The 12,036-nt window shown below is 41.7% G+C and overlaps 2 protein-coding genes across 3 annotated transcripts in view; one reads left to right on the plus strand and one right to left on the minus strand.

Moving 5' to 3' along the window:
• Positions 1-42, plus strand: part of misp3 (MISP family member 3) — a 5,854-nt gene extending 5,812 nt beyond the window's left edge. Inside the window, exon 4 of the mRNA XM_031563795.1 lies at positions 1-42. This exon is cut by the window's left edge and continues 741 nt beyond it. The gene's annotated coding sequence lies outside the window, so the exon portion shown is untranslated.
• Positions 43-3,425: 3,383 nt separating this feature from the next.
• LOC116219904 lies at positions 3,426-9,990 on the minus strand. 2 transcript variants are annotated; one of them, XM_031564041.2, is made up of 8 exons: positions 9,773-9,990; positions 9,053-9,376; positions 6,467-6,811; positions 6,013-6,111; positions 5,807-5,837; positions 5,583-5,632; positions 5,354-5,388; positions 3,426-4,250 (listed from the first exon to the last, which is right to left on the minus strand). In XM_031564041.2, the coding sequence occupies exons 1-8, from the start codon at positions 9,834-9,836 to the stop codon at positions 4,176-4,178; spliced, it is 1,023 nt and encodes a 340-aa protein (XP_031419901.2). In that variant the 5' UTR covers positions 9,837-9,990; the 3' UTR covers positions 3,426-4,175. The 2 variants fall into 2 exon arrangements, with proteins under 2 accessions (XP_031419901.2, XP_031419900.2); XM_031564040.2 differs by having other exon boundaries at positions 6,013-6,114.
• Positions 9,991-12,036: the final 2,046 nt, after the last annotated feature.

Consider the following 12,036-nt stretch of genomic DNA (forward strand, 5'->3'; position numbering starts at 1 on the left):
ATATTGTCCGTAATAAATCAGCTTTCTTTATTAACTGTTTAATCATGGTTCTCTTCCTGCTGTTTCACTGCTATGCTAATACTTCACTGCCGTCCTTTAAACAAGGGCGTCACACACACACAGTAGAACAGGGAGCTTACATCACAGTTATGAGTCACTCAAAAGTACAGTGTGCCCAGCTGCTCTGAGAGCCGTCCAGTGTCATTACTGCGCTGAGGTGACACACCTCTCCCCACACTCTATTGTTCATTCTCTGCTCATTATGACCGGCAGAGAGCTGTGTGCCATTTAATGCATTCAAATCCTTCTTAGTGGCCTCTGGGATCAACGGTCAGCTCCGTTTTCAGAGCTGGAGCCGTTCCTTCCCTGTGAGGCGGCCTGCCCCTCAGCGACACATGACTGTGTGATTGGGCAGACGGGTCTCTGTAGAGACAGGGGCTGATACTGTGGAAGGGAGCAGGGAAAACTTCCACTGGCTTCCACCGAGCGATTAGTACTTAGAGAGATCAGCCCACCACGCTTTGGTGGATTCTCCAATCCTCAGTTAATAATTTATTGCCTCATTATGACTGTGTGTGTGTGTGTGTGTGTGTGTGTGTGTGTGTGTGTGTGTGTGTGTGTGTGTGTGTGTGTGTGTGTGTGTGTGTGTGTGTGTGTGAGTGTATGTGTGTGTGTATGTGTTTGTTTAATAACGTGTTTGTGTGTATATGATGGTGTGTGTGTGTGTGTGTGTGGTGTGTGTGTGTGTGTCTAGGGGGGAGTGGGCTCAAAGAGCTGCATAGGAATTTCTAAAATGCAAATAAATCCCCACCAAAAGCCTGCTTGAGCATTTCAACACAATGTGAGCACTTTTGGAGAAATGACAGTGAAATCATTCTGAGTGGATTACAGTGAAAGACTAATGTCTCAGTGAAAGAGTAATGTCTGGCAACTCCATGGGGTTTAATGTGCAGAGGCAGGAAAATGGGCCACAATAGCACTTCTGAAAGAGTCTGAAACTGGTCACATGGTAAGGATGGCGCTCTTTTCATGAGCAATATAGATCCATCCAATCAAGAGACTCACTATAGATCCATCCAATCATGAGACTCAATACAGATCCATCCAATCGTGAGACTCAATACAGATCCATCCAATCAAGAGACTCAATATAGATCCATCCAATCATGAGACTCAATACAGATCCATCCAATCACGAGACTCACTACAGATCCATCCAATCAAGAGACTCAATATACGTAGGTCCATCCAATCATGAGACTCAATATGGATCCATCCAATCACGAGACTCAATATAGATCCATCCAATTAGGAGACTCAATATAGATCCATCCAATCATGAGACTGCTGCAAACAGCATTTCACTCACACAGCTAAGAATCCATCCATTTTCTGATGACCTACAAGAAAAAAAAATCGTAAGATCTAACAAGCTCTATTTGATCTAATATGACCTAGAACCATAAAATAGAACCCTCTGAGTGCCCGCTTTATGAATTTAAGATGAATGAAATATACTGTATTTCCACAGCTTGGATGTAAAAGTATATAAATGAATAAATCAGTAATTAGACTAAGACAACACTTTTCCTCTTATATCTGAAACTACTGAATCTGAACAGAGAATATGTGTGTGTCATTTCATCCCCTAGACAACGCAACACATTTAGGAGACATGCCTCTGTGGCGGCGGCAGTTACTGTGGGCTGAGGTATGACTCATCCGGTCCGTTCCTCTGTGTGTGAGAGAGAGAGGGTACATGAGAGAGGTAGAACAAGATAGAGAGGGGGAGAGAGAGAATGGGAGAGGAGAGGAGGAAAGTAAGATCAAGTTCTGAGTGTTTTGCATACACATATATCAGTCGCTCAAGGGTGCCCATAAAAATGTGTCTGCGTGCCAGAGGGGGAGAGTCTGTTTTACATGTGTCCTGATTGCTTTGATCTTAGAAAATGGCATGGCCTTTGGGTGCCTTCTTCCCCTTACCAACAGGTTTAACATTGGGCATTAAAGCATCTCTCCTCTTCCCCTTACCAACAGGTTTAACATTGGGCATATCAGCATCTCTCCTCTTCTCCTTAACAACAGGTTTAACATTGGGCATGAAAGCATCCATCTTCTTCCCCTTACCAACAGGTTTAACATTGGGCATACAAGCATCTCTCCTCTTCCCCTTAACAACAGGTTTAACATTGGGCATGAAAGCGTCTGTGCACTGGACAGGATAGTCTGGAACCCTGACTGTGCCCAGGTCAGCAGTGTCATGACCGCTGGGTGTGGTTCTATAGGGTCAGCAGTGTCATGACCGCTGGGTGTGGTTCTATAGGGTCAGCAGTGTCATGATCACTGGGTGTGGTTCTATAGGGTCAGCAGTGTCATGACCGCTGGGTGTGGTTCTATAGGGTCAGCAGTGTCATGATCACTGGGTGTGGTTCTATAGGGTCAGCAGTGTCATGACCGCTGGGTGTGGTTCTATAGGGTAGGTGAAGGTGTCATGACCGCTGGGTGTGGTTCTATAGGGTAGGTGAAGGTGTAGATTTTTGTGTGGCTTTTTCAGTGTATTAATGGTCAAAGATATTATCATCAGATGAACAATATAGAGACAGGAAACCTCCCATTTACAGTAACTGTGAATTATGTGTATTTGGGGACTTAATATTATATAGATTATTAGGTGTACATTGATAAAGTGTTTCAGTCTTTCATCAAGCAAGCTAACAACTCAACAACCTAGCCCGCTAGGGACTTTGTTGAAGTGATATCTGGTTGGATACATGAAAGGAGTGTGGGAAGGGGAAACGTAGACGAGGGAGAGGAAGAGGAAGGGAGGGTGGCAGAGAGGACCTGTGAACAAATTGTGAGTGTGGTTTGAGAGGGTGTGTCTATGTCTATGTTCATGTGGACATGGATAGTCATAGATTGGTTCACATTCATATCATTTATTTTAAAATAGTGAGTACATTTCAAAACATTTCCTTTCAAAACACAAGTTTTGTGTGACTTCATGAATTTGACTGTCCTCCAGTTTGAATGCACAGAGAGAAGACGTCTTCACTCTACACCCTACAACCCTTCTATCGTCACGGCTACAGTTTACCATCCTGTTAATGAACCCAGCCAAGTTCCTCTCTGGCGCATTTTTACTTTTCACCGCTGTTACTTCACGGGTGGTACAATTACAACTCAGAAAGTACAAATCTTGTCATTACCACACCCTCCCCCAACACTTAAGCTAGACCCTTGACTCACAATGAATCCTCTCCCAAGGTACACAATGTCACTGTGAAATCAGTGTAATCAGAGACGGATGTGCTTGGGAACGACTGCATGTGTCATTCTATGAGTAATGTTTCCGTAATCAATGTAGGCTCTGAGTTTATCAGCTGATGCTGTAATAGCAGAAATGTGATTTGAATTAAATAAAAAAGTACAAAACAGCAATGATTTATTTTGTGGCATACAAACATGGTCCAATTGGCAATCAAACTACACTGAGTTCTGATGGTGGAGGTAAGGTGTGACAGGGTGAAATGTTAATTATCAAACTCTGAATGCTAGCTAATGGCTTTTGAACATAGTTTGCTCCCACATTGTGCAACATACTTCAATGAAAAAAAAAGGTCAAAAACAGGTTTCCATTCTTTGTACATCCTTCAGTAAATAAGGTTCTCTGTTTACAGTTGACACATTCTAACACTTTACTGTCATAAGAAACCAGCTGTCCAACACTTTCTCCCCACCCACCACATGAAGCGTATTCAGCCTGACCCAGCTCCCAACTCCCAGCTCCCAGCAGAGTCTCTGTTGGACACTGCCCCCTATTGACACTTCAAGGTGGTGTTTTATTGTCAGGGGCTGTTTTTAGAGCGAATGTGGTGTGCCACCTTGATTTGTAATTGCCACTAAAATAAACAACAATTCCCAACCAAGAACTTTCCTTTTTGGTCATGGTAGGACACACATAGTGTACTACTAAAGCAGAAATATGTGTTATGTATGCCAAAGATTTATATAAGTGCATTAGTTGAGGAGAATGTATTATTTAAATTAACATTTTCATGGCACCAATATTAACATCTATAAACAAAATAGTACTTCTGATAGTAGATCAGGTCAGACAACACAATAGACACCAATATAGAGGCAAAGGAAAGGATCTCAATGGGATGGATAGAAGTTCAACTGTAGGAGAGATTAGCAAATGTAGAGAGGGTCCTTGGATCCGCATATTCTCCACTGTCTGGTCCAGGATCCTATTGATGAGAAAGGGACAATCATTTAGTTTACAATTTTGAAATGCGCAAACACCACCATTTCAAGGGCAATGAAAAATCGTATCCATACTATACCGTCACACAGGATATATGAAATGTCAGGTGACACGCAGTGGGCTCATGAAATGAAACTAATTCAAATGAATTAAAGCAAGCTGTAAACAGGGTGAGGTTGCATGAGAACAACAGGTCAGGACCAGCACAGGACATGCTCTGATGACATGCTTCATGAGAGAGAGAGAGAGAGAGAGAGAGAGAGAGAGAGAGGGAGAGAGAGGGAGAGAGAGAGAAAGAGAGAGAGCGCCTGGGTGAAACACATGTATGAGAAACATCATGTGCTGTTGGGTAACTGAGCTGACGTGACGGACGTGACGGACGTGGTGAGATGTTCCTGCAGGGCCTCTTCTGTAATATCCTTCCACATTATGTGTAAAGGAGAAGCAGGCCCATGAGAAACGGAAGATCTCATCATAATTATGTTTACAAAGAAATGTGTTTTGACACTCAGTAACCTGCCAATAATCCAAAGCCTGGGAATGGCATTCTCATCTTATTAATTATAATAATTATAATTATAATTATATAATTATAATAGTCTTTTCTAATGTACTTCACATCAAGTAGATGAACCAATAGTCTTGCAAGTGTAAACTGGAAATGACTACGGTGCCTTAGTTCGTTGTGGCAAACTCAAATTACAGGGCTGTGCAGAGTGAAATGAAGTTTTCTCAGTCGGTGTGAAAAAGAGTTAAAGCTAAAGCTCTGTGGGGAGTCGTTACCACAGCCTGAACTCTCGAGTCAGCAGAGTTGAGCGAGAAGCTGCGAGTGGATTAGGGGCATCTTGGGAGAGACTTCACAGATAGCGCGAGTCGAGCGTCAGCTCGTTAGGACGGGGCTGTAATGATGGGCTCGCTCTGTGGAGAACGATCTGAGATGAGCCCTCTCTCTCTCTTTCTCATTCTCACCACTTCAGATCTACTGTACAGCACCTTTATGCTTAGAAGCCAAACCCATGAGTGCAGAAACACTGGGAGCGTGAGACGAGTCCCAGCTCCGGGCGAGAGAGAGAAGGGGAGGGTTACCTTGAAGAAGCTGCTCAGGCGCGTAATAGGGAGATCTTGATGAATGGGGGGGAAAAAAATGAAAACAAGTCAGAAAGAGTGAGTTCATTTGAGGAAATCATTTAACAGTATTTTACTCATTAAGTTTCAACATCATTTAACAGTATTTTACTCATTAAGATTCTCTCACTTTGAGCTGTTGTGTGAAGATCTGAATCTAAGTATGAACTTGGCTGGATGGTGTACTTACCTACTACATGGTCTCTTGCATGCACTGTACTCCAAAACTTAGCATCCTCCCTGAGGCAATGATAACACAAGCAAACAGGATGTAGGTTAGTATGCAGGTGTGGTGACAGCGTGCAATGGAACAGCACAATATGAAATATGCATAACCCTGGGCAACTGGGGAACATCACATGTGCTGTTGCAGATCATTTACTAAGACACCACACCGTTCTGTGCCTCACACACCTTCTCTTCTTCTCCTGGGCCACCTCGCGCACTGAAAAGTAAACACATTTGCATACCTAAGTACAGAGACTGTTGTAGTATACAAAGACTATACAAGTAGACAGTATACAAAGCACACACAAAACAAATGGACCCTCACTGCACTGTGAACTTATGAAAATCACTTATGAAAATTCCCCTGCAAATACGAGCTGGCGGATCAGTACCTTTCTTGTGTACAGCGAGGCTCAGTCCCACCACTACCGCCAGGAAGAGCACCGCTGCCGTTAGGGCCCCCACGATGAAGGGCCAATCTGTGGGCTCGTCTGCTGCAGGCAGACAGGTTAATCACAGTGTGAGATGGCAATAAGAGAAATGCATTCATTAACATGTGTGTGTGTGTGTGTTTTTAATTGTGTTTTATGTGTTGGAAACACCCAAGTAAGCCTTAATATACCATATACTGTATTTATAGAACTCAAATTTCACTCTATTGTTTAATATCATCAACAGAAGTAATAATGATTAAACTGATGTGATATATGAAGTAATAATGATTAAACTGATGTGATGTATGAATAATTATTAAACTGATGTGCTATATGAAGTAATAATTATTAAACTGATGTGCTATATGACATATTTAACCTGTGAAAGAATAGTCACGGGGGTGAAAGGCACCTGTGTTTGGCTCATGTAAAACAGTGACTTGTACAGCTTGACTGGCGCTGGATATGATCCTCAGGTCTGTTGGGAGGCTCATCTGATAGAGGCAGGAGTAGAGTCCCCCGTCCAGCGGGCCCACGCGGAAGATGGGGTCGGGAGAGCTGGACACCACGGCGCCGGGGCCCAGCAGGTCGAGGGGACTCCCGGCGCTCCCGGCGCTCCCGGCGCTCCGTCTGAGCAGCTGGAAGAGCTTCGGGCGGAGGCACAGAGGTGCGGAGCAGTTGAAGGACAGCATCTGACCACGCTGGACCTCACTGCTGGAGGACTCCAGCACAGGAGGGGGGAGAGGACTGGCCTCCTCTGCACAATCACAGAAAAAGGATTAGAGTGGTTGACAAGGTATATATATATATATGTATTTATTATTATGTATTATTATTTATATATTAATAAATATATAAATAAATAATAATATATATAACATTTAAATATATTATTTATTTTTATATCCAGTGCCCTCCAGAATTATTGGCACCCTTAGTGAATATGAGCAAAACAGGCTGTTTATCCTCTTTGTCTTTCCCATTAAAATATATTAAAAAAATGTTTTTACATTAAATGAATATTTTTCTCCAAAACATGTGTGCCACAATTATTGGCACCCTTATCTTATAATTAAAATCTAACTGAAGTATATTTCCAGTCATGTTTTACATTGTTAAGTTCAACTGTTTGATTAGGAACTCTTAAGTGGTCAACCATGACTTCCTGTTTCACTGGGATTTAAATATGAGGTGACACAAGCCAAATTCCCCTAGTCACTCATCACTATGGGAAAGACCCAAAAACACAGTGAAGATGTGCGACGGAAAGTTGTTGAGCTGCACAAATCAGGAAATGGACATTAGAAAATCTATAAATAGTTGAAAAGACCCATGTCCACTATCATGGAAAAAATTAAGACGTTTAAAGCAACAGATGTTATGAATCAGCCTGGACGAGGACGTGTGTATACATTGACCCCACACATCGTGAGGAGGATGGTTCGACTGGCAAAATAATCCCCAAGGATCACAGCTGGAGAATTGCAGAGGTTAGTTGAGTCTTGGGGTCAGAAAGTCTCCAAAACTACCATCAGACGCCACCTACATCACCACAAGTTGTTTGGGAGGGTTGCCAGAAAAAAGCCTCTGCTGTTGATCAACAACAAACTAAAGTGCCTGCAGTTTGCCAAATGTTACTGGGTTATGAGACCAAAATAGAGCTTTTTGGCAACAAACATCAAAGGTGGGTTTGGCGTAGACAGAAAGATAGCCATACAGAAAAGCACCTCATACCCACTGTGAAGTATGGTGGCGGATGTTTGATGTTGTGGGGCTGTTTTTCTTCCAAAGGCCCTGGACATCTTGTTAGGATACATGGTATCATGGACTCCATCAAATACCAGCAGATATTAAATGAAAACCTAACAGCCCCTGCCAGGAAGCTTAAAATGGGCCATGGTTGGACAGAGATGGACTTCATGATCCGAAGCACACCTCAAAATCGACACAAAAATGGTTCACCGATCGCAGAATAAAGGTTTTTGCCATGGCCATCACAGTTCCCCGACCTAAACCCCATAGAAAATCTGTGGGATGAACTGAAGAGGAGAGTCCACAAGCGTCGACTGAAGGATCTGGAGAGATTCTGTATGGAGGAATGGTCTCAGATCCCATACCATGTGTTCACCAACCTCATCACGCATTATAGGAGAAGACTCAGAGCTGTTATCTTGGCAAAGGGAGGCTGCACAAAACATTAAATGAAGGGGTGCCAATAATTGTGGCACACATATTTTTGTAATGTTTCTTTCAATTAGGATACTTCAATTAGAAGTAGATTTTTGTGAATATTTTTAATGAAAGATCATGAGGATAAACAATAAAGACTTTTTTACTAAAGGGTGGCAATAATTCTGGAAGGCACTGTATATATATATATATTAATAAATATATATTAATATATTAATAAATATATAAAATAAATATTTAAATACATAATAATAATAAAATAATTTATAATATAAAATATGTGAGCAGAGGAAATACCCTGATTATACACTGTGGTTTCTGGTACACAGTCATTTGTCAAACTTTCTGTTTTTATGTTATGCTGTTATAAGAAAAGTGTTTTGACATTCAGTAACCTGTGAATCAATGTGAAATCCGGTCTCTCATAATAATCTTTTCGATTGCAATGGCCATTACGTAGGTGCCTTGCCACCGACTGTGAATGACAGCCTTCGACACACTCTGGTTTCAGTGTGGTTAGAAAAGGAAGGGAGTGGCTCAGTCGCAGCCGCAGAACAGTTAGCAGCTTGAAGTGGCAGTTGTTGCCATGATTTAACTTTTAAATGTTACTTTTTAGATGTTAGTAATGTTTTTTTTATCATATGTTGTGCTATTCCTCATTATTAAACAACACTTTCAACAGCTCAGTGCACAAAATGATGAAATGCCCTGACACAACCTAAGCCAGGCCGTCAGTTTAACTTGCTTAACCACAGACCATTATAGTACAGTTCTACCACTTGAATGTCACAGTTAAATTAAACCTTACCATCCAGTTTAGCGTACACGTAAGTGCTGAAAGCACTGGGCATGCGCCGAGCATCCATGTAAAGGCAGCAGAAAGGCTTTTCTTGGGTCACATCTTTGCGATTCACGGTAAAAATGGCACCGCATTCCTCAGTTTGGTGCTGAACTGTGTCCACCAGAGTTTTGTTTCCAAAGAGCTCAAAGAACAGCCCATGGTGTCCGTCTGGAGCCTCGCACAGGAACACAAGCCTGTCCCCGACGGACAGCAGCTGCGTGAGAGAAGGCACCGGAGGGGGAGGGGCTGGAGGGCCGCTGACAGGTCTGGGGTCAGATCCATCGGCCATACCTGCATGTGCACAGATGAGGTGACACTGGATCAGACTGCAGCTGGAGCCTGAGAGAGATCAGACTGGAGCCCCAGCCTGAGAGAGATCAGACTGCAGCTGGAGCTTGAGAGAGGTCCTTCTGGGAGACCTCAGCTGCTGGTGTAATGCCAATGCTGATGTGTGGTTTCTCTAGTGGCTTTAAAAGCCCACGTTTCACATGACATTCTGAAGTACTATTTTTTATATCCATATTTCAGTGTAAACTAGCAACAATAACACCAACACTAATCTTCTATTGGAAATAACCACTACATTTGGACACCCAGTGACACTGAGACATCAAGTATACAATTGCCTACAAAGTACACAATCAATGTGAGCATTCCCCTTGAACTTGACAAAACAATGAAACTCACCAAAGGAGTAGGTGCAGGTTATCAGGAGGAGAATCATGAAAATGTGATGTTCATAAAATACCATCTTCCACCGGTAGACCACGACGAGTCGTACGAGTTCCTAACGGTTCCGACCCTCCATGTGTAGAACCGGAGAGGATCCGATCACGAGAGCGCAGAACAGAAGAGAGGCATGTGAGAGAGATGAAGTGAACACAAGAGATCAGCATGAGGAAGCTGGGCAGATGAGGAAACGCAACATCCTCTGTGCAACACTCAAGGAGGTTCTATCTTAAGGTGTTTCCCCCCCCCCCCCCCCCCCCCCTCCATCCTCTCACTTAAAAGCCACAGGAAGTGAGTTCATGTCAGCTATTCTAGAACTAAGGTGAGAGCACCCATGCTGAATTCCCGGACAAACATCTTGATCTCTCAGCTGCAGGGGCTATTATTTGCCTGAAATGATTTGATACAATTCAGTTCAGTCTGCTGCAGTTTGCATCTGTAGCAGATCTATGAGAGATCAAAGCTGGACTGATCTCAGGGGAGGCTGTTGTCTGCAGTTGATAGAGGAAGAACACCTGTTTAGAATGGCCATCTGGAAAATCAATATATTACATCATTACATTATTATGTAATCTGATATGGCCATATACTCACTTGGGTTCACTTTCATTATGTGAGACCTACCCTCCTTAAAATGAACTAATATCAACTGGTTGGTTTTGCAACAATAGCTGGCCTGTTTTCTAACAAGATTGTGTGGCACCACCTAATGACGAAGAAGGGAATTTCTAGAGAAACAAGAATTGTCCACTGACAGAAAATAGCCTTTTTGGAATTCTGGATGAACTGGAACTGTTGTGAAACCTTTACACACAATATCTACAGTATATAAAATGAGTTTCTGATATGACCTGTCCCATGCCAGTTGCTGTTATTTTTTATAAAATGGTAAATAGGTTAACAGATTTAACAGGCTGTTAAACATATTACAGCTGGGAACAGGGAAATAGTGTTGTCCAAGGTTGACCATGTGCTGGAAAATAACATGTAGATTGACAAATAAAAAATGCCCTTACAGTCGCTAAAGATACAGAGATGTGCTTGTATTATCTGTCTTTGAAGTAAGAGTAAACATTATACAAATTTTACAACTTACTGAAGATAAAAAATATATTATTGTAACTATGACTTTATATAGCACCAAATAAAACCTTACATCCACAAATGTTTGCTTGATGATTATCTGCAAGTCCTAAGTCCTTATGTCCTAAGTCATAAATCATGCAACATACTATTTCACATCCACCTGCATCATGTAATCTATTCATAAACTAAAAGAACACAACAAATAATCAAGGATATACAGTATCTCCCCTCTACCGCTGATGTTAGCTCTACCACAGACCATTGGCCATGAGTGCTGAATACTTATTTTCTGCATCAAATGCAAATTAAGTCATAAATGTTATAAAATGCAGTTTTCTGGATTTTTTTTGTTGATATTCTGTTTCTCACTGTTAAAATACACCTACTATTACAATTATAGATCACACATTTCTTTGCAAGTGGCCAAACTTGCGAAATCGGCAGGGGTTCAAATACTTATTTTCCCCACTGTATCTCCCCTCTACCGCTGATGTTAGCTCTACCACAGACCATTGGCCATGAGTGCTGACAGATATCATGCACAAATACCAGTGGTGTCCTTCCTCTCTAAATGAATATGTCCGATACACAAATAACCAAACACATCTCTAATTTCAGGCCGTCTGTGTTTGTGTGAGCATAGGATAGGTACAAAATGTTTAAGTCACTTTTTAAATGTGACTGTCTTGACTGATACATTTACCATGCATTAATGTACAGGCATAACAGCATATGCTATTCAGCCATGCTGATTGGCAGAGATGAGACTTTGTGTTATGAATTTTGCCATACCACTCTAATAGTAAACATTGTTTATTTATTTTTTCTGCTTGTATTTATGTACATTAAGAAGCGGTTTGTACGTTTAAATGATGCATATCTGATCTTCAAGCATATTCAAGATGGTGTGAAAAGTCCCCCTGCTGTGTGTAAAGGAAGACTGACCAAAACAAGGACCAAACTGAGAATGAAGGTCAGTGGTCTTATAAAAAAAAAATTCCCCAATTTCTTTCTTTTTGTCTACCTCTTCCACTTTTTATTTGACATATTCTGTGTATTTATATATTTATTCATATATATATTTAAGCCTTTCCATTTCTTTGATGTTTCCTATACCCTATGAATGTCAAACATAC

Source organism: Clupea harengus, chromosome 26 (assembly GCF_900700415.2).
Source record: "Clupea harengus chromosome 26, Ch_v2.0.2, whole genome shotgun sequence".
NCBI classification, from domain to species: domain Eukaryota; kingdom Metazoa; phylum Chordata; class Actinopteri; order Clupeiformes; family Clupeidae; genus Clupea; species Clupea harengus.

Coding starts and splice junctions, on each gene's coding strand:
- LOC116219904 (XM_031564040.2), bottom strand. CDS start 9,836: ATGGTATTTTATGAACATCACATTTTCATGATTCTCCTCCTGATAACC. Junction 9,377..9,772: donor AACCTGCACCTACTCCTTTG/GTGAGTTTCATT, acceptor GTGCACATGCAG/GTATGGCCGATGGATCTGAC. Junction 6,115..6,466: donor TTTACATGAGCCAAACACAG/GTGCCTTTCACC, acceptor GTCTGCCTGCAG/CAGACGAGCCCACAGATTGG.